Here is a 26,098-nt window from a genome sequence, read left to right as displayed (position 1 = left end):
AGGCACACTGATATACTTATCCCGCCCCCTAATCTGACACACCTGGTCCCACAGGTGTTCACAAGTACCCACAGTCTCAGACAGCCTTTTGTTCACAATCACACACTCTTCTCCCCTGCCCCCTTCTAGGTCTCCAAGAGGGGCTGGTGCTAGGATGATGAAGCACTCAGCCACAGGCTGGGAGGACCCCAGAATCCAGGGCGCTCAGTCAGAGCGGGCAGCCCCTCCCTCCCAGACTGCACCATCGCAGAGCACTTGACTCCAACGGTGCTTTATTGAGGAGTGAGGCACAGCGGGAATGCACACTGCAGATCACACGGAGACCTCCAGGGTCAGAGGCGCCCCCTCACCACTCATCCCTGCAGGGACCCCAGCCTCAGCTCCCCCTGCTCTAGTCAGGCAGAAAGGGTGGCATGTGCTCAACTCAGCTCTACCAGGACACCCCCAGGCTCAAATCAGGACATCCCCAATTAATCCCTGAAGGTCATGTTGGCGGAGACAAGGAGGGCTGGAGGAACAGAAGGGGAGCTGGCGCCCTTTCATAGTGTACAGGGACAGAAAGCAGCCCAGGCTGACCTTCCTCCCACCCCTGGGGGCACGGGTCTTGCTGGTAGTTAGCCCCTCTCAGAGTGACTCCGTTCACGGTGCCCAAATGCCATGGGTGGTGGTGGTGGTGTTAGAGATCAAAGGTCCAGGAGCCCAGTTTCATCAAGTCTGGGGAGTGAGGTAAAGTAGGGCCTGGTGGACCCCAGCAGACCCCAGCTAAGGGGCCAAGGCGCTGCTCCGTCCTTTGGGGGCTGTGCCTCGACACGATCACCACATTCTCCTCTCCAGAAGTTCCAGAGATGGGACAGATGAGGCCACCTGTGCCCAGGGCCGGACCCCTATGAAAATTTTCTTGTCTTCTTTTTCTCCCTTTTTTTTCTTAAATGGCACTGAACGCGGACAGGGGACTCAGGACTGGGGACCCGTCCGCTAGGGGGCGAAGCGCTCCCGGGGCAGATTGAGCTGGAGCCCCTCGGAGCGCGGAGCGTAGACGGCGGCGGGTGCGGGGGCATCCAGGGCGAAGGGGCCGGGGCTGGGGCCCGGGCTGGAGCGGCCGGAGGAAGCGGCCGAGGCGGCGGGGCTGAGCTGCACGGCCGTGGTGTCCTGCGCCATGCGCTCACTGCTCTCCATCTCCAGCGCCACCGGCCTGGCGCCGCCGCCGCCGCCCTGGCCCGGGCCCGCGGCCGCCCCCGAGCGCGCGTGGGACGCGGAGCTCCGGCGGCTACACACGCAGCAGGCGGCGAAGAAGCCGAGCGCCAGCACGAGCAGCGCCGGCCCCACGATGAGCGGCGCATTGTGCCCGGGCAGGAAAGAGGCGAAGGCGCCCACCAGCGTCACGTTCACGCCGGCCAGCAGCAGGCACAGCCCGCAGGCGCAGAAGAGCGCCGGCGACGGCAGGCCGGGCAACCGGCCCTGAGCGCGGCCTGCGGGCGCCCGGGCCGGGGGTCCCTGGCTCTTCTCTGCGGGCGGCATCGGCCTGGGGACGCCGGGCACTCATCAAGCTCCTTCCTGCCGCCGGCCCGGGCCAGCACACATGCCAGGGAAAGAGCTCCCAGTCGTCCTGTGGGTACAGAGCAAGAGGGAGGGGTCAGCTGGGCATCTCGGCTTCCAACCCCATCTCAGTTCTGTGGCTACATCCAGTGCCTGGGAGTGCAGAGGTCATCTTGGCCAGCCCCCTGCCTCTGCCTCTGGGAAGCAAAAACCCACCCCATGTGGGAAGATTCTGCCCAGTATTTCCCCACCCAGGCCCTGGAGTCCCTCGTGGCTGATCTTGCCATCCTCCCCCCTTCAGCACTTTCTCTTGTCCTCCAGACAGACACAGCTCCTCCCCTCTCTCCTCCCAGAAGCCTTCTTGGACTAATTAAATTAAACTAGTGAATGGCTGTGAAGTGCTCAGCACAGTGCATAGGTGCCCATTAAATGATCACCATCATTATCAGTGGCCCTAATTAGAGAGCAGGTGGCAGCTCTTGGGATTTAGACAACTCCCTGCCCTCAGTGGTAGAGGCCTTAGAAATCATCTCGTCTAGCCTCTCCTTGTCCACATTAGGAAACTGAAGCCCAGAGATGTCTAGCAGTTTACCCAAGATCCAGGAGCAGGACCGAATGACCTGTCGCCTGGCCTGGGTGTCCCCACGCAGGATCTTGTAGGCTTAGAAGTGACATTAACTTTCCTGAATATCAGCTGAGGCCCCCAACATCAGTTGAGTGACTATGTGAGAGTGAGGAGCTCCTGATGTTTCTGATGGCCAGTGAGAAGGGACAGTTCCTACACTGGCTGGAGCAGACCCAAGGTCCCTGGTCCTTTCTAGAGTGGGCTTTCTGTTAGATTCCAATCCTGCCCCTATTCCACCCCAAGGTTTCTAGTGTGGAGCCTGGACTCAAAAGCCCAATCACTGGATGCTAGAATTCCTTTCTGGGATTCTCTAGTTTACCTGGTTCTGGGATCTATTACTGGATTCTAGAATTCTGGGAGTACATGCAGAAGCAAGAGTAATGTAATTAGAGTCTAGAGATTTATGACTTCCATTTGAGAGTTCTGTTCTATAACATGCAATCACAGGTATAAAGGCACTGAAAGGATGAGATCATAGCGATGGGGCTGTGTTAGAATTGTGAAAATGTGCCAGAAAAAGGCCCTGAGTGGGGGCAAGAGAGGCACCACAGGATTGGGCAAAGTATGTAGAATGAGTAACAGAGCATGACCTGTATAGGTGGCCTAGCTCTCTATGCTTCAGTGTTAACACCTGTAATGTGGAGCTAATAACAGAACCTACCTCATAGGCTGTAGTGAGAATTTAATGCTTGAAGCTAAAGCAAGTGCTCAGAACAGTGCCTAGAACAGTGAGAATTCAGTAAGTCTTAGCCATGTGGTCACTGTGGTTGACAGAGAAGGGGACCATGAGGTCTCAGATCTGGGAGGTCGGTCATGTTGAGTTTGGAAACAGAACAGCTGGTCTGTCCCTCAGGTGGAAGTGCCTCAGGGACAGTCCTGAGTTGTCCTTCCTGAGTGTCCAAAGCCCACACACAGTGGGGTTGGAGACAATTTGATGACTGAGTGAGTGAAAACGAGGGCTAGTGCCAGGGAGGGACAGTTCGGGTCCTCACTCCGGACACAGGTTGGAATCAGCCTGGCCTAAGCAGGTCAGGGAGCCTGGAGGCTCACCTCCCCTCTGCCCAGATTTGATGACCTCAGGGCTCCCTCCCGTGGCACTATGGTGAGAGGTGGAAATTCCACTGGGACTCTAGCCAGAAGCACCTTGCTGATACACCCAGCTGGCAGGAAGTCAGAAATCCCCAAATCCTGGTCAAGCAAGCATGTGCTGACCATGGAGGGCATTTACAGACCACAGATTCCTCAGGAAGCTCCACATCTCCATGAACCATCCACTCTCTTCAACCTGCAGCTGTTGGTTCTGCCAGTTAGAAACAGCACCCACTGAAGGGGTGCAGTAATGTGTAGTCGCCAAAGCACATTCACCTGCGTGACATCACTGAATCCCTACAACTGCTTCATATTTATTAACAGCACATTTTACAGCGAGGAAACTGAGGTTCATGGAGGGAAGTGGATTTGGCCTCTAGAGGCTGGACTAAAAGGAAGACAAGACATCCTGAGAACAGAGTCAGAGAACACGTGATCTGGTTCACAGCGTATGCAATCTTGCTTCATTTTAAAGAGAAGGGTTTGAGCCCTTTGGGGTTTATGTGGAGGTAAACCCCAACACCTTCTTCCTGTTGCTCTCAGGAGGGGCAATGAGTCCCAAATTTTCCCCCTTTTTCAAGTCCCTTCCCACCTCATCAATACCGGACATTATCTGACAAAGCAGCTTCTTCCCTCTTGTGGGAAAGGCTCAGTCTGAGGCTGATGGAGGGGATGGAGTCTGGCCCTTCACCTAAGCTCACAACAGACTCCTGAAAGCTGACATTGGACAAGGATAGGGGAGGCCCTGGCTGGCTGGAGGGTCCAAGGCTCTCATTTTGTTTCAGCAGTTTTACTATGATGTGCCTCAGTGCGATTTTCTTTGTATTTCTTTTTCTTGGGCTTCCTGGTACTTCTACAATCTATGGCTTGTTCTCCCCCCCACCCCCGGCCCCCCAGTTTTGGAAAAATTTCAGCCATTTTCGTTATCCCCATTCTCTCTCTCCTCTCCTTCTGAGACCCTAATTGTGCACGTTCAACCATTTGACATTGTCCTACATGTCTCTTACATTCTATTCTGTATTTTCTAGCCATTTTTCCTCTCTCTTGCTTCTGTCTGGATATTTTTCTATTGATTTATCATCCAGTTCACTAATCCTCTCTTTATCTGTGTCTTCTTTGCTGTAAAATACATCCATTCAGTTCTTAATTTCAATTATTATAACTTTTCAGTTCTAGAATTTTCTCTTGATTCTTTTTTGTAGATTCCAGGTTTCTATTAAAAGAATCCTCTTCTTATCTATTTACTTGAACATATTAAACTCTTTAAAGTCCATATCTGAAAACTCTAACATCTGGATCTCCTGTTTCTATTGTCTGTTTAATTGCTCTTGGTTTTTGGTCATTTATTCTTATCTCCTGGGATGCCAGATAATTTTTTATCAAATGCCCAACACTGTATATGAAAAACTGTAGAGACAGCATAAGGCACTGGATAATGTTATCTTCCTCCAGAGAAGAAGTCAGGCAGCTAAAGAAGGGACAAGCCACTTGACCCAATCTAGGATTGCACTGACTGGGAGCTGTGTTTGTGTCTATCTGAGTATCCCAGAGGATAGGCCTTTGGGCCTCTCAAATAAAAGCTAGAGGTATTTAACAAGGCCTCTCCCCTTTTTAAGCCCTAAATTCCAATTTTGACTTCTCAACTCCATGACCACTGCCCCCTACAAACTGAAAAATGCCTTAAGGGAAAAAGTGAAACCAAATATTACTTCTCTTCTCTCCAAGACCTTGGCCCCTCAAGTCCTTACTGCCTTGGCAGCTCTCCCATGCCTTTACACAGACTCCTTAAATATTTAATCCAGCCTTTTTAGTTATCCTCAGTGAGGGAGCCGGTGTGATACAAGCTGGTCTATCTTAGCCAGAAACAAGTCTAGATGAGAATCTGAAATTAGCACTTTCAGAATGCTAAGTTAGTTGTGCTATGCTGAGCACTTTGCAATAATATCTCATTTAATTTTCACAACATGCGATTAAGATTACTGTTATAACCCCATTTTATAGATGAGGATATTGAAGCACAGAAAGATTAACTACACTCACCCAAGACCACTGAGTGGCAGCAGTGGCGCCACAATTTGAAACCTGGTGTTCTGACCCTGAAGCCTGAGCTCTCAACCTAGCACAGTGCTAGGTTTGCTAAATGCTTGTTGAATGACTGAAGCACAGGGCATAGGCTCTCCTCAAGGCCCTGTAGCTTAGCTCCTGTAATTAACACATACACTGCTCAAATGTCAACCACAGAGGAGGGCAGGGTGTGCTTTCTGTTTCTCTCAGGGAAGGTAACTCACTTTGCTCCTTCCTGGGCTCAGCACACTCAGTTCAACAAAAGCAAATACCTGCCCAGGGGCTGAGCTTCCGAGTGCTAATTGCAGTGGATGATTCTTACTCCCTCCTGGGAGGCAGAGCTGAGTCTAGAAGACAAAACCACTCCCAGAGTCTCCACCCCAGACAGAGAAAGTCTAAGGGCACATGGGTGCTGCACCCTGGTTACCTGGGATCTGGGGTGCGCAGGGGTGAGGTGTTGAGGTCACTCAGCTCTTGTAATTCAGTTTGCAGCACCATTTCCATCTGGTGGGCTGTGGCCTTCCAGTTGGGGCTCTTGCACTATTGGGCACTGTTTTGTTGTGGATGCTCTGGCTATGTCTGTTGTGGGGTGTCACTGTGCTGTTTACTAAATCTTTTCAGTTCTCCCTCCTTCTCAACACATGTGAAGATTGCTCTTCCTGGCCAATTTGTCATTAGGTGGGGCTGTGGGACTAGTTCTGGCCAATGAATTGTGACTTGTGTCACTTCCAGGCTGGAGTATTTAATTTCAGAAGCAGGATCCTCCAAGTTCATGCTATTTGGGATGCTATTGCTATATAATCCCCAATCCTTCAAGCCCTTTCTACTTCATCCTAAACTCAGCCATCAACCCCATTGCCTGGGCCGAAGGGAAGGTCATTGCTCTGAATCTTGACTTTAAGGATTGGAACAGATTTTCTCTCTAGTGAGCATTCTGCTGAGCCCATGGAGATCACCCAGTTTGATCCCTTCATCTACAGATGGGGGAAACTGAGGCTTGGAGTGGGGAAGGTCATGGAGGGAGTCTGTGGCCAAGCTAGATCAGAACCAGGCCTTTCCCCGTGAAGACAGTGCTCTGACCACTGCCGTTCCGCTGTGCACGACCCTGGACAAGCAGTTCCGCTCTCTGCGGCCCTGCCCCTGGCTGGGAAGGCCCTGTGGCCTCTATCTGGGAGCTCAGGCTAGAAGCAGGTTGCGGCAGAGGCAGACACTAGGGGCCGGGCCCCAGACAACCGGGGTTCTTGATTTTGGTCTGGTTGGGCAACTTGGGAAGGTTGGGGCCCCACTCGGGGCCTCGGTTGCCTGAATGCAAAGGGGAAGATTTAACCAAATTACTGTCTCTGAACTGGTTAACCTGCTGCCCACCCGCAACTCCCTGTGGTTTGTGAAGGTAGATATGGAAACTTATTCAGAAAATACTGCCAATGCATCAAAAGGTCTCAAACAATGATACATTTACCTGTAATATGGCTGTTTGCTTTGGGCTGGGATTAAGTCACTCCCCTGAGAAGCACCTGCAGCACAGGCGGTCCGATTACGGGGGAGGGGCGCTCACACTGAACAGGGGCTGTGTGCTTAGCTCTTCCCCCATACTAACACAGTTAACTTGGCCACAACCCTGCCGGCTGTCGCAGTCCTGAACCCAGTTCGGAGTGAGGAAGCCGAGGCTCAGAGACATGAAGGAAGATTCCCCCATTTACTCAGTTGTCACAGGTAAAGCTGAGATTCGAACCCACTTCTGTCAGATTGAAAAGCCCATGTTTCTGCTACATCAGAATTCCTAAAAATCCAGTAATTGATTAATCATCAACAAGCTTGGGGCCCAAGGAGGGTGGTCTTCAGTAGGTGGAGGCAAGAGCTCCGGGGAGGGAGTCTTCATCTGAAGCCCCTTCAGGTCACCCCCCTCCCCCGCTGGCCCAGTTCATGGATCTGGGGGGTCTGTGTTGTGCAAGCGCAGGTGCTTGACCAGGGACAGCTGCCAGGCCCCCTGGCCCGAGGCTCCTGCTCCAAGGCCCAAGAGCCTCTGGGCAAGGGGGCTGGGGCTTTGGTCCAGACATCAGCCACTGGTCCCAGCCCCCCGTCCTCCATGTGAGACTGAGTCCCTTATTTGCTCAGCCTGAGCTCTTTACCCCTCACTGTGAACCCCTCTGTTCCCCTTAGTCTTGGCCAGTCCATGAAAGTCTAGGCCAGCCCCCTCCTCTGGCTGCCCCCCAGGCCCAGTGCTCTATCCCCACCCTCCTCCCCTCTCCATTACGCCCCCACCCTCAGGGAACCTGCCCGTCACCGTTACTCATAGCCGGTTATTCACCACCCTGGAAGCTCTCAGCTTCTGCCAACTGAATTTTGCCTCCCTGGAGCCCCAAAGAGCTGCCACCGCCCCCACCCCAGCCAATCCCACACGCACACTCACACAGATTCCCCCAGCTGGAAACAAGGTTTGAGACTGAAGTCTGGAGGTGTGACTTCCTAGCTCCCGTGTCTGACACCTGGGCCCCATGATCCTCATCCCTGGGTGCATGTGCATGCACACAGACACACACACACACACACACACACATCACACATGTACACTCAGTGACCAGAGATACCCAGAAATACAGATACAGATACATTACACACTGAGAGTTACAGACACAGGCCAATATGTAGCCAGGCAGACAGACATTCTCTCTGTTGCCTGCATATCTGGTGGAAATGAGCTGCCCAGTAGGTACCTCTGGAGACTTCCTTTTGCCTGGGAGTGTGGAGGTGGAAGGAGGTAATTTGGCGGTGCGGAAAGCAGGAGCCCCTGGGAGGGGTGATGGGGGTAGGAGTTCTGTTCCAGCTGCTCTGATGATGCCTGCCTATATACAACGGGGTCCCCGCAACAGGCGAGCACTCGCCGTTCCCTTCACTGGGGCTCAGTTTTCTGCGGGTAAAGTGGGAGTTTGGTCTAGATGGTCTCTGTGGGCCCTGCAGGCTCTGGCTTCCGGCGCAGCTGAGGGAACCCCGTGACATGGGACTCTGAAGCCTGCTCTGCAGCCATCACGGCTCTGTGTTTGGGCCTCCTGCTCTCTTCTGGTCCTCCCTGGTGCTCTCAGACTTGCCCACCAGACTTCTTGGGCCACAGCCCCCACCAAGGCCGTGTCTGTGGCCAGACTTGGATCTCCAACCTCAGCCTGGGCCTCTACCTCCACTCCACGCACCTCAGCTGCCTGGAGCCAGAGGGAGGGCTGGAGGGAGGGGACTGCAGACTGGCTGCGGGGGGAACTGCCCTTCCTGCCCAACTCCTTCCGAGGCTTTGGGATGAGCTCTCTCCCTCCAGTCCTAGTCCTGCTCTCCCTGAGGGACTTCAACATCCTTTGCACAACTGCCCCACCCTGTGCCCTCCTTGGCTCCTCATCTCTAACGCCCAATTCCTCCATTCTACTTCAGCTGCCCTCCTCCCCACCTGGTCACCCCTGGGACTTCATAACTCCTGTCATCACCCTGAACTGTTCCATCTCTGAGAAGCCTAGACATCTTCCTTTCGACGATAACCCCATCGCTACCACTACTGAAACACTTGAACAGCACCCACTATGTGCCAAACACTGTGTAAGCCCTTTATATTACTAACTCATTTAGGCCATGTGACAATCCTAGAGCTAGATGCTATTGCCATCTCTATTTTCAGACAGGGACACAGAGGCTCAGAGAGGTTGAATCACTTGCCCAGGGTCACAGACATGGTGATAATATGTAGCAGAGCTGGGATTCAAACCTAGGCTGTGTGTCTTCTAAATCTGTGCGCGACTCCGCAGCGCCTCTGGCTGTGACTGTTCTCTGATCTGATGCCATCCTGGAACTGCGGGCCTCATGCTTCTGCTTCTTTACGCCTCCATCCGAGAACCCGCACTGCCTTACTCCAGCTACTCTCTTGCAGTTTACCTTGTCTGGCAACTTGTTCCTTTGTCCTTCTGCCAAAGCTGCCCAGGAAGGTCTCAAGCCTGCCTCAGTCCAGGCTTCTGCCTCCTCCAAGTTTGGGCCCAAACTGCTAAGCCTTGTTAGGTGAAAAGAAAACCAGCAGCTGGACAGCACCAGCCCTCGGTGCCTCCACGTCTCCAGCCCTGGGCCCTCAGGGCTCCCAGGAAAGCTCCTCCTTCCTAGTCAGTGCTCCACGACTCCCCTCACCATGCCACGCCCCTCACCATGCTGGCACCTCCCCCTGGATGCACTCCAGCCTCGCCCTCTTACAATAAAACAAAACCCTCCTTCAACCCCCCCCATCTACCTCCATTCAACACTCTCGCCCCTTCTTGAAAGTGCTGTCTACACTCCCTACTTTAGCTCTTTCCCAAGAGTCAATCCACTCCAGTCTGGTTTCTGCCCCATCACGCTCCGACTCTGCTCTCTCTAAGGCCCCAGTCGCCTCCTTGTCGCTGAGTTCAGTGGGCGCTGTTCAGTCCTTGGCCAGCTTGACCTCTCCACAGCTTGGGCCCGCTGAACCCTCGCTCCTGGAAACATTCTCTTCTCTCTTGGAAAGAGGCTTCTTAAACTTCGTCTTTTCCCACAAAGCCCAGACTCCCAGCCAGAAATCAGGGCTTCATCCTTGCTCCTCCTCCTCCCTCAGGCTTTCCTGCACACATTTCCAATCCCATCCGTCACCAATCCCTGCAGACTCTTCCCTCCAGGTGTCTCTAGAATCTATCCTTTCCTCTCTAGCCTCACGGCTACTCGCCACCCCCCACCCCCCAGATTAAAATCCCTCTTGGGCTGTCCCAGCCCTGGCTCCCTCAGGTGGCCCTCTTGATTTTGCTGGAGTGGAGCTGAACTCACCAGACGTGGTCCGGTGAACACTTTCCCTTCACCTGGCTAACTCCAGCTCCTCCATCAGACTGCCACTGGGACAGGCACTTCCTTCAGGAAGCCTTCCTTAATTCCCCAGAGCAGCACGATGATTGGTGACTCCTGTGTCCAGGTCTGCATCCCCCAATGGTCTTCCTTGAGGACCAGGATTATATTCACCTTGTTTGCTGCCACATCTCCTGGAGTGCCTGAGTCTCCCCAGGTGCCCAGGGAATAGTGGTGAAACAGATGGTGAAGGGAGGAATTGTCACAGGGGCCACTAATGTGTCTCTTGCCTTCCTGGTTTCATCTGTCTCTTGGTTTTGAAGTCACTCGGGGCCCACTTCTCTGACTCCCGCCTCACTTTGGGCCTTGGGAGGGTACAGTGGGCAGCTGGGTGGGGACTGGGGGTGGATTACAGGGCAGATTCTTACTGAGTTAAAGAGGGAAAAGGGATCAGGGTAGAGGGGACCCAAGGCAGCCACTCCCTGCTGTGTATCTCCCCTTCTCTTGTTTCCCTCTCTGTCCTTCTCATCTCTTTTCAGTGAACCCTGTCTCAAGGCTACAGGTCCCTGACCTCTTGTGTCGGCACCCTGGGGTTTAGGGCCGATGGACTATCGCCTCCATTCTTTAAAGCATCCCCTCCCCGCCCGCCCTCCCCCTTCCCCTCTCATCCCCCTGCCCTCTCTCCAGCCTCCGCTACCCGCGTACCTCTCACCTGCCTGAGCCGCTCGCTGGACACTTCTCTGCGGGTCCTGCGCGGGTGCCTCCTGAGCCCCCAGGGCCGGCAGGCGGGAAGGATCCCGAGAGAGCGGGGAGCCGACTCGGCGGGGCCGCCGGCGCAGGGGGTGGGCCTACGGGATGGGCCCCCTCACTCACCGCCTGGCGGCTTGCGATCCCGGGGCGCGGTGGGCGGGCCCGGGAGGCGCGCAAGTGGAGAGCCCGCGGCACGGTGGCTCGGCCGCCCCAGGAGCAGCACCCCCTGCGGGTCCCCGCCCCTGGCGGCGGCGGGGGGGGAGGGGCGGAGCGCGGGCCGCGGGCGGTGAGCGGCGGCTGGGCCCAGTCTCGGGCCGGGTTGCGGTCGCTGGCCTCCCCTCTGACCCCGAGGAGCGGCGCTCCCACGGAGTGGCCTCCCTCCTCCCCCTCCGCGCCGCCCTTCTCCCCTTCCCTCCTCCAGGTTTCGCGGTTTTCAAGCACCTGGCAGTGAACTCCCCGCCCGCCCTCAGTGTCTCCAGGCGGACTTTTCCGGGCCGGATGCGCGGCCACTCAGACTAGCGCCAGGGGCGTAGGGCGCACCGGCTCTGTCTTCAGTCTCACGCAGATTCCCCACCCTCTCTGGAAGGGGGGCCGAGCTGTGGGGGCAGGGAGAGTTTTTCCAGAGATGGGGCTCATTTTCAGCACCCTTCCCCAGACACCCTCTAACAACCCTGCACCCTGGAGAGAGGTATGGCCATGAGCCCCTTCTACAGATGATTCTAGGTCCTGGGGAGATTTGTAAGGGCCTGAGGGTGAGGGATGGGAAGGGAGTGCTGGGCTCCAGGCCCCCCTCCAGGCTGGGATGTCTTAGAGGGAGGACTGGCTGACTTTCCAGGACCTGAAGGAGTTCAGCTGGAAGAGCATCTCCTCCAACCTGCCTCTTCCTTCATTCACTCATCCATTTATGGACTCACCCTCATGTGCACCTCCTGTCAGGCAACCTGTATCCTGACAGTGCCCTCTGAGGGACCCCCCTTCTCCATCTGCAGGTGAGGAAGCTGAGGCTCCAAACCCACAGCCTCTTGCCCAGCCCCTGGGGAGTAGAACCAGACTGTGAGTCCTATCCCTAGACATCAGCTCCAGCCTGGTCAGTCCTCCAGGTTGGCCAGCAGGGATGGGACTTCCAGGGGCTGCCTGGACCAAGCACTCCCCGCCTTGGGTGTGTTCTTAGCACCCAGCCTGGGCTGGCCGGGCACAGCCACAGTCAAGGTCAGAACAGGGCTATTGGACAGAACTGATTTCATTTGTGGAACAGACTGCTGGAGGAACTGAGTCCAGTGATCTGTCCCTGTCCACACCCCCTCCCATGCTGAAATATTGGAGGGGTCTGGAGCTCCTCGGAGGTGAGATGTCACTTCTCCCTAACACTCCCAGGCAAGACGCTGAGGAAGCTTAGCACTCCACTCCTGCCGGCTTGGCCCAACCTCGCCTTCTTCCAAAGCATAGATGGGGAGAAGGTAGGTGGCTCCACATGGACCACTCCTGTGACCAGGTTGGGGTGGGGGGTCAGGGGTGGAGATATACTTAGGCAGGAAGTATCTGGACTGGGGGAAGGAGGTCTCAGTAAGCCCATGGCAGGGGGAAAGAGAGGAATCGGAGGCTCAGCCCTCCAGGGCTCCCAGTTTCAAGGGTTCTTTGAACCCCCACTGAGTTCTTCCCCAATGTACATAGCTCTTGCCTTTTTATGTGTCCATTCCTTAATTTATTCCACTCTGTTCTGCAATACTACTCTGTGCCTGGCCCTGCCAGGCATCAGGGATACTGTAGCCCTGCCTTGGGGAGATCATGGCTGGGAAGGGTTAATGGTGGGCGTGGAGGGGGGACCACTCGCCCCACAGCTCAGGCTCCACTTTCGCCACTCCCACTCCCTCCACCCTTGGGCATCTCTTTGGGGCGCTTCAGGTGAGGACTCAAGATGGACAGGAGGAAGGGTTTCCATATTGATCAAAGAGGGGTCACCAGGCCCAAGTTATTGCTGATGATAATGATGGTAAGGGAAAGCAGAAGGGGCAGGGAGCAGGCAGAAGGGAGGTGGAGAGGAGGGCAATGCCAGGAGAGGGGGGGTTGACTTCCCTCAGGCTGGAGGACCCAAAGGCACCACAACTGGTCAGCATTTGTGAAATTGAGCCCCTTCGTGGAAGTCTGTCCCACTGTGGCCAGAGAGTTGGTCCCTGTGGCCTGTGCAGAGGACAGCAGAGGGCAGAGCCTGGATGGGGAGATAGAGGAGAGCTGGATGCAAGGCCTGGCTCCACAACCTCCCTCCGTGGGACTCGATGAGGCCTTTTCCTGCAGGGCCTCAGCATCCCCATCTGTATGATGAGATGGTCTCTCCCACTTTTGGTTGGGTTTTCCAACATCCACTGGGTACCTCCCATGTGCCTGGCCCTCTGCCCCCAGCTCCTGAGAGGAAGAAATAGATGGACCATTCAGAGCGATGTGGGCTATGATGGAGGGAAGCACTGTGCGAGAACAGTGAAGTCAAGGGAGGCTTCCGCAAGGAGGTGTCATCTGTACTGATCCTTGAAGAATAAAGCTCTCCCTCGCTTGTCTTCTGCTCACTAAACCAGGACAGAGGCCACGTGGAACATACATTTCCAGAGAAGTCAAATAGCTCTGCTCCGCGTTGAGGGCGCAGGTGTATGAGGAGTGGTGTGAGGAGGAGCAATGTTCTAGGCACAGCCGCACACACCTGGGCCAGGTCTTCCTTACCCTAATCCCTGTGCCTACATGGGGGCTTGAAGTGGCTCTCCAGAGAAAGTTGAGGGAATTGCTTTTCCATTAAATTTAAAACATTAAGATTTATTGAGCGCCTACTGTGCCCTGACAGTGACTGGGAAAGTAACATACAGTAGGTTTAATAGGATTAATAATTGTTTTGTGACAAAGAAGACTGCAACCTTCCAGGAGGGCGTCGGGAGAGGCAGACACAGGTTGATGGGAGAGGCTGAGGAGGGCATTATGGTTGAGGGGATTCTTGGAACTGGCCCTTTAAATAAAGGTGGGGGTTTTGATAGGCAGAGAGGAGGAGGCTGGGGAGGGGCCCCCAGGGGTACACAAGGCAAAGCTTGGAGGCTGGAATGTGTTTAGATTGCTCAGGAGCACTGAGAGGGTGAGGGAGAAGGGGGGGGCTGGAGGTCTTGTCTGGAGCCAGATCACGAAAAGTCTTGAATGGTGGAGTCAAGCACCAAGAGTCTCAGCTCAGGAGCCACCTCCTCCTGGAAGCCTCCAGGCCCGTGCCTCACAGGCTTCTGTCATGGCAGCGACCGTTTTGTTTGTCTAGGATACGCCTCCGTCTGGTTCACTGCTTCTCAGGGCCTGTCTCTGAGGAGTTGCCTGGAGTTTTCAACATTCTGAAAAAGTTCTGGTCCAGCCCCTCTGTCCAGCCGGTGAGCTCTAGACACCCAGGGCCAGGCCTTAGGGGCTGATGGGCTCAGCAAGGACCCCATCTGTAGTTTCTGTGGGCCTGTGGTTGACTTGTGTGGCCAGGCTGGAGTAAGGCACTGGGGTATCCTTGGGCCCCAAACTCCAGAGAAATCAGTCAGTAGATCAAAAAGGGAAGGAAGGTGAGCTGCATTCCAGAGAGAAGGTCCAGGTCAAGAGCCTGAAACAAGGGCCCCCCCAGTTGGGGGGGGGGCGGCTCCCATGACTCCTTGCTTCAGGACCCCCTACTCTGCTGCTTGGAATCCACTTCCAATAGCCTTGGCCCAGGAATGCAGGTCTGGTGTCTCCAGGGCCTGGGTCACCTCTGGTTTGGACCCAGGAGGGTTCTGCGATCAGGGTAGCGGGCAGGAAGGGAGGTCAGGGCCGGGGTAGCCCCTCAGGCCCTGCCTCAGCCCTCCCCAGCCGCCCGGGCCCCTGGCTTCAGCTTCTCCAGGGTCCTGCTCACGGTCGACAGGCTGCTGCGGGCTCCTGGAGGAGAGACCAGGACAGGGCTGCCTGAGTAGACAGACCCCGGGTCAGAGCAACCCAGAGGGACCCAGGGGCAGAGCGGGATGGAACAGGGAAAGAGGGGAGGCCCAGGGGGCAGTTTCAGCAGAGTTTCAAGAGGCACAGATGATCAGAATGGCCCGTCAAGAGGACAGCAGCATGGTGTGGGGGTGAGAGGCAGGACTCGGGGGCTGACTGCCTGACGTCAGTTCTGGCCCTACCACTTCCTTGCTGTGTCACTTAATCTCCCTGTGCCTCAGTTGCCCCATATATAAAGTGGACTAATTATAGCACCTCCCTTGTATGGTGGTTCTGAGAATGGAACAAGTTAATATATGTCAGGTGCTTGGAACAGCATCTGGAAGGGGACCTTTTGCTGAGTATCAGGCATCCTGGTGACAGACACTGTGGGCTGGGCCATCTTCGAGGAATGCCTGCCATGGAATTTTCCAGTGTGTGGGGATGGGGGAGGAAGAAGATGCCCAGTTTCAGGTACAAGCTCTGAGAGCTGGATTCCGCAATGGGAGAGGAGAGAGAGAAAATAATCTGGGGCATGGGACCCAGGGGAGTGGCAGGGGCAGTGTGGTATCCTCTGTCCCCGTGTCCATGCTGGGCACTGCAGAGGAGCCTTGAGGACAGACAGGAGCTCAGCTTGGCTGGGAGCAAGAAGGGTTTTGACTGAGCTCGTGGAAGAACTCCCAGCTCTGCTGGCTCCCTGTGACTGGGGAGGCCCCGACTGCATGTCTCTCGAGGCTTCTCCTGGGTCCCACAGAGCTGCTCACCCAGAGAGGGAAGATGGATTCTGGAGTTTCTGGAACTTACCCTCTTTATTGTCATTGGCGCTGGATCTTCCCTCCCCGTGTTCAGGCGCTGGGTGGGGGTGGATTCTCAGGCTCCCTGTAGGATGAGACCACCCCAACCCCCTGGTTGCTACGCCATTCTCAAATCGAGTCCAGTTTGGGAAGAGAAGTCCTTCCTGCTGCCCAGTCTCCACCCCTGTTGTGTCTCTGTTCCACTGCGTTCCCTTAGGTCTCCCATATGATCTGGGCTGGTTTGGGGGGATGGTAGTGGGGGAGGAAGAAATGGGCCCTTGAAGGAGAAGATGGCAGATTTTTAAGGAGTTGGGGATCCTGGGGAGAGCTAGGATCCTGAGTTCAAAGCCCCACAGGATTGATGGAGATGGGAGCACGTATGTGGGGAGCTGAGATGAGATGGGGAGCTATACAAGGGTCCTACGGTCTTTCTGGGGCTCGGGGATGAAGTGGGGTGATCTGGAGATGCTGGAGGCTTTGGGGGAGGCAGAGAATCTCTCAGATGAGTTGGGAGTTCTAGGTGCTCTGAGCTGGTTCAGGCACTTTTGCCGCAGGCTGGATTCTGCTGTGCCGTAGTCATGGCAATGCCTGCATATCACACACACACACACACACACACACACACACACACACACAGAGCAACTCCAACACACACAACCAGGAGCAGTCACACACGTGGGCTCGGCTCCACCACACAGTGGGCCAGACACAGACTTACACGCGAAGGGTCTTACACGGTCCTGGGCAGAGGGGACTGCTGGGGGCAGGGGCGAGGACTCACCTATCGTAGGCAGGATGTGATTCAGGTTGAACCGAGCCTTCAGGAAGGGATAGGCCAAGATGAGGATCCCTAAGAAGAGAGACACAGAGGGGTCCTGCGATGGGGAGGGGGCCTGGTTAGTTTGAGCTGCATGGAGCTGTGGATGGGCTGTGAGCCGGGTAGGTACTTTATGAAGGTGGTATGGGTGTGCATGGGAGGAGGATGAGTGGGCAGAATTTGGACTATGGGTGTGTAAATGTGAGCCTGTGAGTATGTGCATGGGGTGGCTCCCCAACACTCACCCCCAGGAGGGGGCGGGGAGCACTGCCTATCTGGGGAGGGGGCTCCAGGCTGTGAAGGCCCAGGCTCCTGTCCACCCTCCCCAGGTGATGAGCAGGTTGGCCTTCCCTCTCCACGGGCTGGAAATGGGCCCAGCTGATACCCCACCACCACCTCTCCCCTGCCCCACCCTCCCCTATGGCCTCCAGGGCAGGACTGGGTGGCTCCTCAGCATACTGCTTTCTACCCAGACCTGGGGAGGGACTTTCAGAAGAGCAGGTCCTGCCCTGCCCGCTCCCACTTCATCCTCAGACCAAGTGTCTGTGGCCCTTGACTGGAGCTCACAGGCACTGAGGCCCAGAGCCCACCAGCCTTGTGCTTCTGGTTCTGCTTTGGCCCAGGGTGGTGGAGTGCGGGGAGGGATGGTACTCAGCATCACTGTTGGGATGTCAGTGGGACTGGCCCAGAAAGACAGATGGGCAGATGCCTGAACAGACAGATCTGCTGCTGAGACATACACGAGAAGAAAAGGAAACCCTTCGTCTGAGCTGTCTTGGCTCAAGGAGAGTCCCACTGGGCATGCTGTTCTCTTTTACATGCCCTCCATCAACCCACCCCCAACAGGCTTGTGAATCCCACCACAAACCCAAGAGGCTGGAGCTTGGGACTGAAGAGCCAGAGGGGGAGCAGCCAGAGAGGAGTGTGACAGCCAGCTCCCTCCTCTGTGTCTCCTCACCCCTGCAGTCCACAGGGGGAAACACCCCAACCTTCCTCTCCCTCCCTGTATTCCCAGGGCTGCCTTGCTCACACCTCTAGCTTCCCTCCTCCCCAACCAATTCCTGTTGACCCAGTCATTCCTTCCATTTCTCCTTCGCCTGGCCATGCCCCTGCCCACTTTCCAAGCCCAGCACCTGCTCACCCAGACCAGAGGCGCCAATAAAGATACCACCCGCAGCCGCTGCAGCTTTGGACACGGAGACGCCGATGATGATGCTGCCGGCCACCAGGCCGAGGGCCACACAGGCCAGCTGCAGGCAGCGGAAGTCTCTGCTGCTGATGGGGATGTCCATGCAGGCCTACGCAGGGCACCGTCTCCAGCCAGGGGGGCCTGTCCCTAGAAAAGCCCTGGAGGTCTCCGTCTTCTTGGATGTCCCCTTGTTGGAGCTCCACCTTCAGGGAAGGAGTTTCTGGGCAGTAAGATTCTGGGCTGGTAACCCTTAGATTTATCTGCAACCCTATCCCACAGCTTCCTAGGGGCCCCTGCCCCACCTTGACCTAGGATCTCTGCCAGGTCACCCCAGCTTACTCCTCCTTCCCGAAAGGCCCCTGAAGCTGGAGACCACTCTCAGGACTCCTGCCTGGCCACATCCTGCCTTGGCTGCCAGAGCTCTGGAGAGGTGGGCCTGCCCCACGGGGTCCTCCCCTGCCAGCCTCGTCTCAGCAAACTCAGCCTGAGCTCCCCTGCCCAGGGCATCCTGTCCCCGCTCCCTGGAGCCTGCTCAGCTGCCACTGAGACTCAGCCTATTAAAGTTTAAAGCACTGGGGCGATTGGTCCAGGCGACACGGTTCCTTGGAGATGTAGGCAGCGGGGAGGTGCTGAGTTATTCATGAGCAATGTGAGCTGCTGCCTGGGTCCCAGAGGCCCACTGGGGCACTCAGCCTAGGTTCCACTGTTGGTCCCTCAGGGGGCAGGATGAGCCGGGGGCTTCACGTGGGGTTAAGCAGCCAGGGATGTGAGGAGACTACTTGGCCACATGCTCAGGCCCACTCTGCTGTCCCTTTGGCTTGGAGGTGCACCTGGGGCCTCTGCTTGGGGACTCAGAGACAAGGGCATGGAATAGGACCTGGACGAGGCTCAAGAGACAGGAAAAGTGACTGGGACAGGAGGAGGAGAGGGAGAGTCCATGCTGTACCCCTGCTCTTCCCCTCACCATCCCATCAACCTCTGGGCTTCCAGGCAGGGCTGAGGGGTCCTAGTTTGAGGCTGATATTGGGGGACCCCCTTCTCCTCAGGTAGGTTTGGTACCACCTCCCTTTTAGTTGCCAGTGGGCTGAGATTCCAGCCACCCTGGAATCCTTAGCGGGGGGCTGACAGGGAATAGGGTGGTGGGGGCATGGGGCAGGAAGAAACACGTACGGGCTAGGGTTGGGAAGAGGAAATCAGCAGGGCCTGGGTGGGCAGCGGGGGTCAGGAGACTGGGACATGGCTGGCACCTCCCGACCTCTGGACTGAACTCCTTTTCCCAACCTGTTTGACCTGCTTGTGGGATCCATCAACTCAAGACCTGGCAGTGGTAACCCAGCCCGGCCCAGCGCTGTCCTGCCCCCAGTTCTAGCCCTCATTACTAATTGCATCCTCTGGTCCTTTATGGATCAGGGCCTCTCTGACCCCAGAATATGGCCCTGCACCTAGGTCCCTGGGCAGTTTTCAGGCTCCCATCACTGGCCCCGCTGGCCTCTCTTTGGATCCCCCCACGTCTCACCACCACATCAGCAGTCTGACATAGCCAGATCCAAGGCTTTCTGCCTGCACCTGCCTCCACAGCTGCCCCCTGCTCCTATCCCCTTCCTGTCTCCTCTGCTGCCCTTCTGTTGAGTGTCTGCCTGGTGGCCTCTGCCATCTGGAGAATGCCTCCTCATCCTGCAGGACCCTGCTCAGCCAGCTCCGATTCTGTGAAGCCATTTCTGATGGTGCTGAGTGGGTGGGCTGCCTACCGCTGCTGCCATGTCACCATGCTGAAGTGCCCACCATACGTCCTTGCTCTCTGTCTCCCCTACAGACTGTGAGCCCCTTTAGGGCAGGTTCTTGCAGTGAACTCCACAGAATGCCATGGCTAGAGGGACCTGGGCCAGGCTTCTGACACAGGACAGAGTTCAGGGAGGTCTTGGACGTGCACAACCACCTTGGGTCAGCAAAGAGGAAGGCTGCGGGCGCCATGGACCTCTGTCTCTAACGGGCTTTCCTTGGGTGGGGGTGGGGGCCTAGGAAGGCCAGGGTCACCTGACTGAGCTTCAGCGGAGGGAAGGCACTGCCAGGAAGCTGGTGATGGGCCTGGGCCGGGACATGTGTGAACTCAAAGGTATAGAGAGACAAGTGACTACAGAGCACGGAAGAGCCCCCAGCCGTGTTCCTGGCCCCCCGTAAGAGAAAGCCCCTGGAGGCAAGCGTTCCCCAGCCACAGCCACTGCTGCCAGCATACCCTGTGCCTCTCGCCTGGATGAGGTCTGATTATTCCTCTAATTAGGCATCAAATGACAGCCTATGTCTCTGTCACACGTAATTGATCCCCCACTGACTAGTTTTAGAAGGAGCCGTCAAAATGATTGTCCATGGAAACATGTTCCCAAGATGTCGAGCTTTGGGAATTTGAACACCCTCCACAATGCCTCCCCCCTTAAGTGTTTGCATAACTCTGGATGGGCAGGGCCTGTGCTGCCCTCTCACGGTGGAAGGCTGAGGGTGGCACTCCCATACCATCAGCCAGACAGAGGCTCCCGGGCCACGACTCCCACCTCGCCCTGTGCGACTTGCATCTGCCGCTCCACCTCCCTGAGCCTCACTTTGCTCATCTGGTGAATGGGGATGGGGATGGCAGGGGCTGGAGTCAGGGATGCCTGTGCATTGTGAGTTTCAGATTCCAGAAGAACACTCTGATCTCTAAACTCTGGAGACCAAACTCTAAATTGGAGTTTTTCTTTGACATTGTAAATCCCTCAGGGTATAAAGTCAGAAGAAAAATTATGGAGGAGACACATTAAGTCATTATGAGTTACAAGATCACAGAACCACAGAACCATCCCAGCTCCTTCCTAGAAGAGACAGGGAAACTGAGACACAGGGAGGTGGCAGGATTGCCCCAGAGTCCCTGCGTAGCTGGGAAGTACTCTAGCATATCTCTGCCCCTGAATTTACAAATTGTCTTATTTGAGGAGGGAGGAATTGGCCACCCCACCCTCAGAGGGAGACACTGTGTTCAAAAGAATCAGCCAAGGCCTGCATCTCTTCCCTCACGACAGGAGTGTCATTAAAGGCCACTCGAAACTTGTGCGATGCCTGCTCTTCCGCTGATTACAAATGTGGATAGGGAGACTTGCCAATTCTTTCCCCCATGCAGGCTTATCATCTCTGAAGAAGAAAACATGCGCTTGTCCTTGGGTGATGTGTGTACTATAATAGGTAAATGAGATGGAAGCCCCAGCACGAGAGCCCAGCGCCCACCTGGCCCCTACTCTGCAAGCATCAGAGCCCTCCTCGAGGAGGCATAGGTCCTCTGGCCCTGGACTCAGGGTGTGGCGAGGCCATGGGTCACTGCTGAGCTCCCTCACAAAATCTCTCCTCTTCGTCTCCCTGGGAGGTCCGGGCTGGAGGGTACCTATCTCTGCTCTTTCCTTCCCAGAGGTACCAAGTGCAAGGGTGGCGTGGGGGCGGGGGGAACAGTGGGCGAAAGGCCTCAGCTTGGTTTAGTTCTGTTTATTTTCCTTGAGGGGTGAGGACCCTGGAAAAGAGCATGATTAATTCACTGATCCCCTGAGGGACGGGCAGCTTTCCCGGACTGTTTGGAAGCTGAAGTCGGGGAAGCAGCTTCCAAGGCAACAGCTACCATGGCAACAAGAGTGCCAGCCGGGGGGACCTTGCTCCTCGCTTCCCTCCAGACCTAAGCAGGTGGAGCAGTTGGCACAAGACCAGGACCCTGCTGTTCACAGAGCTGCGTCGGGGGAGGGCAGTCAGCCAGGAGGGAGCAGGGGCCCCTAGAGCTCAGACAGGTGGACATCGGAGGGAGAAAGACTTGAGCCCTGTGTCCGGGCCCCCAGATGGGGCTCAGACAGGGGTCCTCTGGGTCTACCTGAACCAGACGAGCTGGTGCTGAGGCCTGTGAAGTGGATTTGAGGCAAGAGGCCTGAGGTCCGGGACACTCTGGCCGCCTGGAACCAGTTCTCTCCTAAGGCCCAGGCCAGGCATGAGCCCCAGAGCTGGGGAACTGGCTGCCACAGTTCCAGGCCCCAGAGCCTCCCTCAGTGTGTCTGCCATATCTGCCTCTGCCCAGCAGAGCCAGGCACACGGCCTGGTCCTCAGAAAGAGCAAGGGACTTCCCAACATCCCTTGGGAGGTCACCTAGTGCACAGTGGCAGAAGAAGGACTAGAACCCAGGGCCCCTGGCCCCCAACCTCAGACTCATCCCCTGGTACCTCGGCTGCCCCTCAGGGACAAGGACCCCAGGCCAGAGGGGCAGAACAGCCCATCAGCAGGAGGATCTCACAGAGGGCCAGAGGCCAGGCCCATCTGGAAAGGCCAGATCCGTCTCTATCCCCACCAGCCCAGGAAAGGGGGAAAGCTCATCTCCATCACTGGGACCCAATGAGTAATTCTGCCCCAGGAGACAACAATCAAAATGATTATAATTATCAGAGCTAACATTTATGGAGCACTGTGTGTGCCTGGAACTGCTCCAAACACTACATTTATAAATTTGTAACTTTCACAGCGCAACAGGAGGTAAGCCATAGCAGCCCTAAGTTTTGGTTGAAGAAACAGACCCTGGGAGGTGAAGTAACTTGCAAAGGCCCAAAGCTGGGAAGCGGCAGGGCTGGCATCGGAACCCGGGCAGCACAGCTCTGGGTCCCAAGTCTCTCTGGGAAGAATTCCAGTTCCACCTTCCTAGCTAAACAGCCCCAGGCAAGCTATTTTTTCCTTTCTCTGCTTCGGTTTTCATGTTAAGTGGGGTAAAATAATAGTACCTTACGTCATATGACAACTATGAGAATTAAATGAGGTAAGGCCTGTAAACTTCTCAGAAAGTATGTGTTAGTAAGTGCACAACAACGCCAGCAAAACCAAAGTAGGCACAGTAGCATTTGAGCAGAGCCGAGGAGGATGAGAGGGGCCCAGCAGGGGCACTAGGGTGGGGAGGCGGGGTGGTAGAGGGCATAGCCTAAGCACAGGCACAGAGGCATGAGAGTCTGGCTGGAGCCACATGCAGGACGGGGTGGGGTGGGGTGGGGGTGGGGAGTACTTGGTCCAGGAAGCCCCTGGAAGTCCCATCCCTGCTGGGCCAAGCTGGAGGACTGACCAGGCTGAGGCTGGAGTCAGAAACAAAACTCATACCCTGGTTTTGAGTCCCCAGGGCCTGGAAGGTTTCGGGCCAAAAGGGTCCGACTCTGCAGGCCTGTTTTCCCAGCCCATCCCTCTCCAGGTAGATGAAGAAGGGGTGTGAGGGTGGTAAGGGTTACTGCAAAAGGAAGACTGTCAACAAGTATGTCATCATCAACATGGAGGCACTCACGGTGCGGGACAGCTGGTAGCCTGGCCATTACCGGCCTCCAGATGGAAGAGCCTCTGATCCCATCTCCCCTCCGTTCTCCCTGGGAGAAGAGCCACCAGCAGCACTGTCTACTGCCCTGATGCTCAGACCTCCCTCTTGCCACCTCTTGGGAACTTATAAATGCCCTCCTCCTGCCTGCCAGTCCTCTCCATTTGGGTTCTGAGGATTACACGGGACAAGGCACGTGAAGTTCCCTGCATGATGCACATGAGGGCTGTCGAGACGAGGCACCGTTATTCACTGTTGCCAACTCTGGCAGGACAAGCCCAGTACTGGGCACATAACGGATTCCTCAAGAAAGGCTAAGTACTGCTTGAGACACAGGGAGCTTTGTTCCCACCGGGTGGGTGGGCTGGCCTGGGTACAGGGTACACCCATGAAAGCACCGTTTGAAGCTGGCTTGTGTGATGGTCAATGACACCCCCTCTTCTACTTGATGGGGAGATCCTAAAAGGCAGAGGTTGTTTCTTACTCATCTCTGGGTCCTGGCACAGAAAAGGGGATTGACAAATGGTTGACGAATTTCATTTCCTCACCTAAAAAAGAAAAGCAGTGATGTTTCCTTCACCTTATTTTATGGATCCAATGAGCTTGCTATATTTGAAGGTCCTGACAAGGGGTACCTTCTCCCCTCAATCGGGGATGGACTCAGCCCCTCTCCAGAAGGCTTGTCTCCTCCTCAGGTTTGCAGGTGAAGAAAGGACCACCAGGAAGACCATAGCTAGAATTTAAAACAGTTTTATTAAAATAAGCACAATGTATAATAGCATCGTGTTGTAGAAACGTCTGTCATGTGCAAATCGATTTTCTTTAGGTAACTGGGCAGCTCAGCGTAGCTGACACCGGATGTTCCTCCGTGCTTTCTGCAGCAGGCACCGCATGGCTCAGACCAGGGTGGCCAGGCCGCCTCCGATCTGGCTCCACATCAGAGCTCCTTTTAACTGCCCCAGACCTGAGCTGCCCTCGCGCCAGGCAGGAGGGACCCAGCAACAGATGTGGGCTCTAAGTAGCTCATCATCCTAACAGCTTAAAACCAGTTAGAATAAAAGGAAACAGCTGATTAAAACCTTTCAAATGCATGGCCATTCAGGAAAGAGCAAGCCATTACAGCTCTGCAAAGTCCACGGGCTTGCAGCAGGAGTTTCAAGTCCCATCTTTGCTGGAAGAGCATGGTTAAAAAAACAAACACTTTTTAAACAAAATAATACTGACTTTAGCAGCAATCTCAAACAAGGAAGAAGATGATAAATGAGGGACACACTTCGGGCATGGCAAAGAAAGATTATGCGCTTCTCTGTGCTATAGACTGGAAGACTGATCAGGCTTCCTGAATGCAGAAGGCTCCCTGCCCTTCCCTGAATTGAGGGGATGGCTTTGCTCAGCCGAGGGGGAGGACGTCCGGAGGACAGAGGAAGGTGGAAGGACTGCCAGAGAGGGGTGACAGTGCAGAAGAGGGAAGAGCCTCTGTCAACTGACACTTCTCAAGGCTGGCTCCCTGATGGCTGCAGCTCCAGCGCCACTGCTGCCTGCCTGTGAGAGCAGGCTGGATCCTAGATCTGCAGGCGGGTGAGCAGGTGGGCTGGAGCCCCGCAAAGAGATGTCCCTGCCGCAGGCGATTATGCAAAGTGACGAGTGATTGCTTTCCTTTTCAAAGACAACCCCTTCGGAAAAAGCTTTTTCCTTGAGAACTCTGGCTAATGGGGGGTTGGGTGGGAACCCAGGGCCTTCATGGATGAAATGCCCTGGATGGAGCCACAGAGCAGGTCCCTCTGCCTGCTCTGCAGATTTCGGCCTCACAGGTTTCCAGGGGGGCAACTCCTGGACAGGTCTGGAGCCTGGCAGGTGTGACTGGAGTGGGTCAGAGTGCTGAGGCTGTCGGGCATGGGCCTGCATCTCCTCTGCGGCCTGCCTGGGCCAGGGCCCTCCGGCGGGCCAGGCGTGACTTGGAGGGAGGAGAGAGCCTCACAGAGCAGAGGCCCTCGGCCAGCGCCTCTGACTCCTTTGCCAGTTCATTTTCCTCGTGCTGAGACAGCTGGCGGTTAAGGGCGATGGCTTCAGCTGCGAAGAGCGTCAGGTCCATTGTGCTGCTATTTCTGCAGGGATAGGGGAAAGAACGGAAGAGAGGGAGGCAGGACTCAGTGGGGTCAGCCAGGCCAGCTCCTCGACACCCCCACCAGTTGCTGTGGTCCTGTACTTCCACCGAGTTTTTCTGAGCTGGCACAGGTGCTCTCTCCAAAGCAGTTCTTGCACGGGTTTAGAATGTGATTTCACTGAGGCTGGAATGGCTTTGAACCTTAAGTACAGTCCTTGGGCAGAGAGTTGGGACAAAGGCCCCCTTCTGTTCAGAGCATCCTCCTTTGAGCTCTGCACACAGCCCTCCAGAGGAGCCACGGCACAGGGAAATTCACCCAAGTGTATCCCTCTCCCCAGTCAGGGCAGGGGGCTCCAAGAGTGGGGGCCCTGCCTTGATGTCTGTGCCCCCGAACCCAGCTCAGAGCTAGCAAGTATCGGGTACTTTGGGTTTGCTGAATGAATCTTCTAAGGTGGCTCTGAGGTTTGGAGCCTCAAGATGCAGGTCTAGAGAATCAGGTAGGAACCCAAGCTGGGCAGCAGCATTCTGCCTCCGATGAATCGAGGCTATAAAGGAGTAATACTTCCCTGTGTAACTCTGAGAAACTGGCCATGAGGTTGGTTCCCACAGTGCTTTAGCCCTGACCCTTTGGGAACAGGGCAGTGCTCATTAGGAACGGGATATAGTATTAAAAGGCAGGAAAGTCAAACAGATTGGGTTCAAGTCCAATTCCCAAGGTTACTGTGTGGCCTTGAGTAAGTTAAAGTGATCTCTCTCTTGCTCAGTTTTCTCATCTATAAAATGGGGTAACAGGAACGCTCTCTTTTAAATTTATCATAAAGATTATGGATACAATATATGTAAAGCCTTTAGCACCAGATCTGGCAGTAGCCCTTACGATTATTCTTTGTCTAGTCGTACATGTGACAGTTGGTCCTACTGCCTTGCAGTGCCCCGGATTCCTGCCACTTTCCCCAACCCACAGCAACAGAAGGAAACTTGGTGTGAATAACCCACAGGAAAGGTCTGTCTTTGGGCTGTGAGTGGTGATTT

At 55.5% G+C, this 26,098-nt stretch overlaps 3 protein-coding genes across 10 annotated transcripts in view; all 3 read right to left on the bottom strand.

Moving 5' to 3' along the window:
- Positions 1 to 257: 257 nt before the first annotated feature.
- On the bottom strand, positions 258 to 11,097 carry TMEM275 (transmembrane protein 275). 2 transcript variants are annotated; one of them, XM_044769337.2, is made up of 2 exons: positions 10,839 to 11,097; positions 258 to 1,606 (listed from the first exon to the last, which is right to left on the bottom strand). In XM_044769337.2, the coding sequence occupies exon 2, from the start codon at positions 1,516 to 1,518 to the stop codon at positions 976 to 978; it is 543 nt and encodes a 180-aa protein (XP_044625272.1). In that variant the 5' UTR covers positions 1,519 to 1,606; positions 10,839 to 11,097; the 3' UTR covers positions 258 to 975. The 2 variants fall into 2 exon arrangements, with proteins under 2 accessions (XP_044625272.1, XP_044625273.1); XM_044769338.2 differs by having other exon boundaries at positions 10,832 to 11,069.
- A 3,484-nt stretch (positions 11,098 to 14,581) lies between these two features.
- KNCN (kinocilin) lies at positions 14,582 to 23,638 on the bottom strand. Its single transcript, XM_014827890.3, has 5 exons — positions 23,511 to 23,638; positions 17,574 to 17,824; positions 16,397 to 16,465; positions 15,626 to 15,700; positions 14,582 to 14,785 (listed from the first exon to the last, which is right to left on the bottom strand). Exons 2-5 carry the CDS (start codon positions 17,722 to 17,724, stop codon positions 14,706 to 14,708), a joined length of 375 nt encoding a protein of 124 aa, XP_014683376.2. The 5' UTR covers positions 17,725 to 17,824; positions 23,511 to 23,638; the 3' UTR covers positions 14,582 to 14,705.
- Positions 23,639 to 23,696: 58 nt separating this feature from the next.
- Positions 23,697 to 26,098, bottom strand: part of MKNK1 (MAPK interacting serine/threonine kinase 1) — a 40,899-nt gene continuing 38,497 nt past the window's right edge. For all 7 annotated transcript variants that reach the window (XM_044770717.2, XM_014827884.3, XM_070509999.1 and 4 more), the window contains one exon: positions 23,697 to 25,067. In XM_044770717.2, the coding sequence (XP_044626652.1) occupies positions 24,833 to 25,067 (235 nt within the window). In that variant the 3' untranslated portion in view covers positions 23,697 to 24,832. The remainder of the gene's footprint in view (positions 25,068 to 26,098) is intronic.

Source organism: Equus asinus, chromosome 5 (genome assembly GCF_041296235.1).
Source record: "Equus asinus isolate D_3611 breed Donkey chromosome 5, EquAss-T2T_v2, whole genome shotgun sequence".
Classification (NCBI taxonomy): Eukaryota; Metazoa; Chordata; class Mammalia; order Perissodactyla; family Equidae; genus Equus; species Equus asinus.
The sequence above is the reverse complement of the archived record's forward strand: the minus strand, read 5'-3'. Positions and strand labels throughout refer to the sequence as shown.

Coding starts and splice junctions, on each gene's coding strand:
- KNCN (XM_014827890.3), bottom strand. CDS start 17,724: ATGGACATCCCCATCAGCAGCAGAGACTTCCGCTGCCTGCAGCTGGCC. Junction 16,466..17,573: donor TATTGGCGCCTCTGGTCTGG/GTGAGCAGGTGC, acceptor CTCTCTTCTTAG/GGATCCTCATCTTGGCCTAT. Junction 15,701..16,396: donor TCACATCCTGCCTACGATAG/GTGAGTCCTCGC, acceptor CTCATCCTACAG/GGAGCCTGAGAATCCACCCC.
- TMEM275 (XM_044769337.2), bottom strand. CDS start 1,518: ATGCCGCCCGCAGAGAAGAGCCAGGGACCCCCGGCCCGGGCGCCCGCA.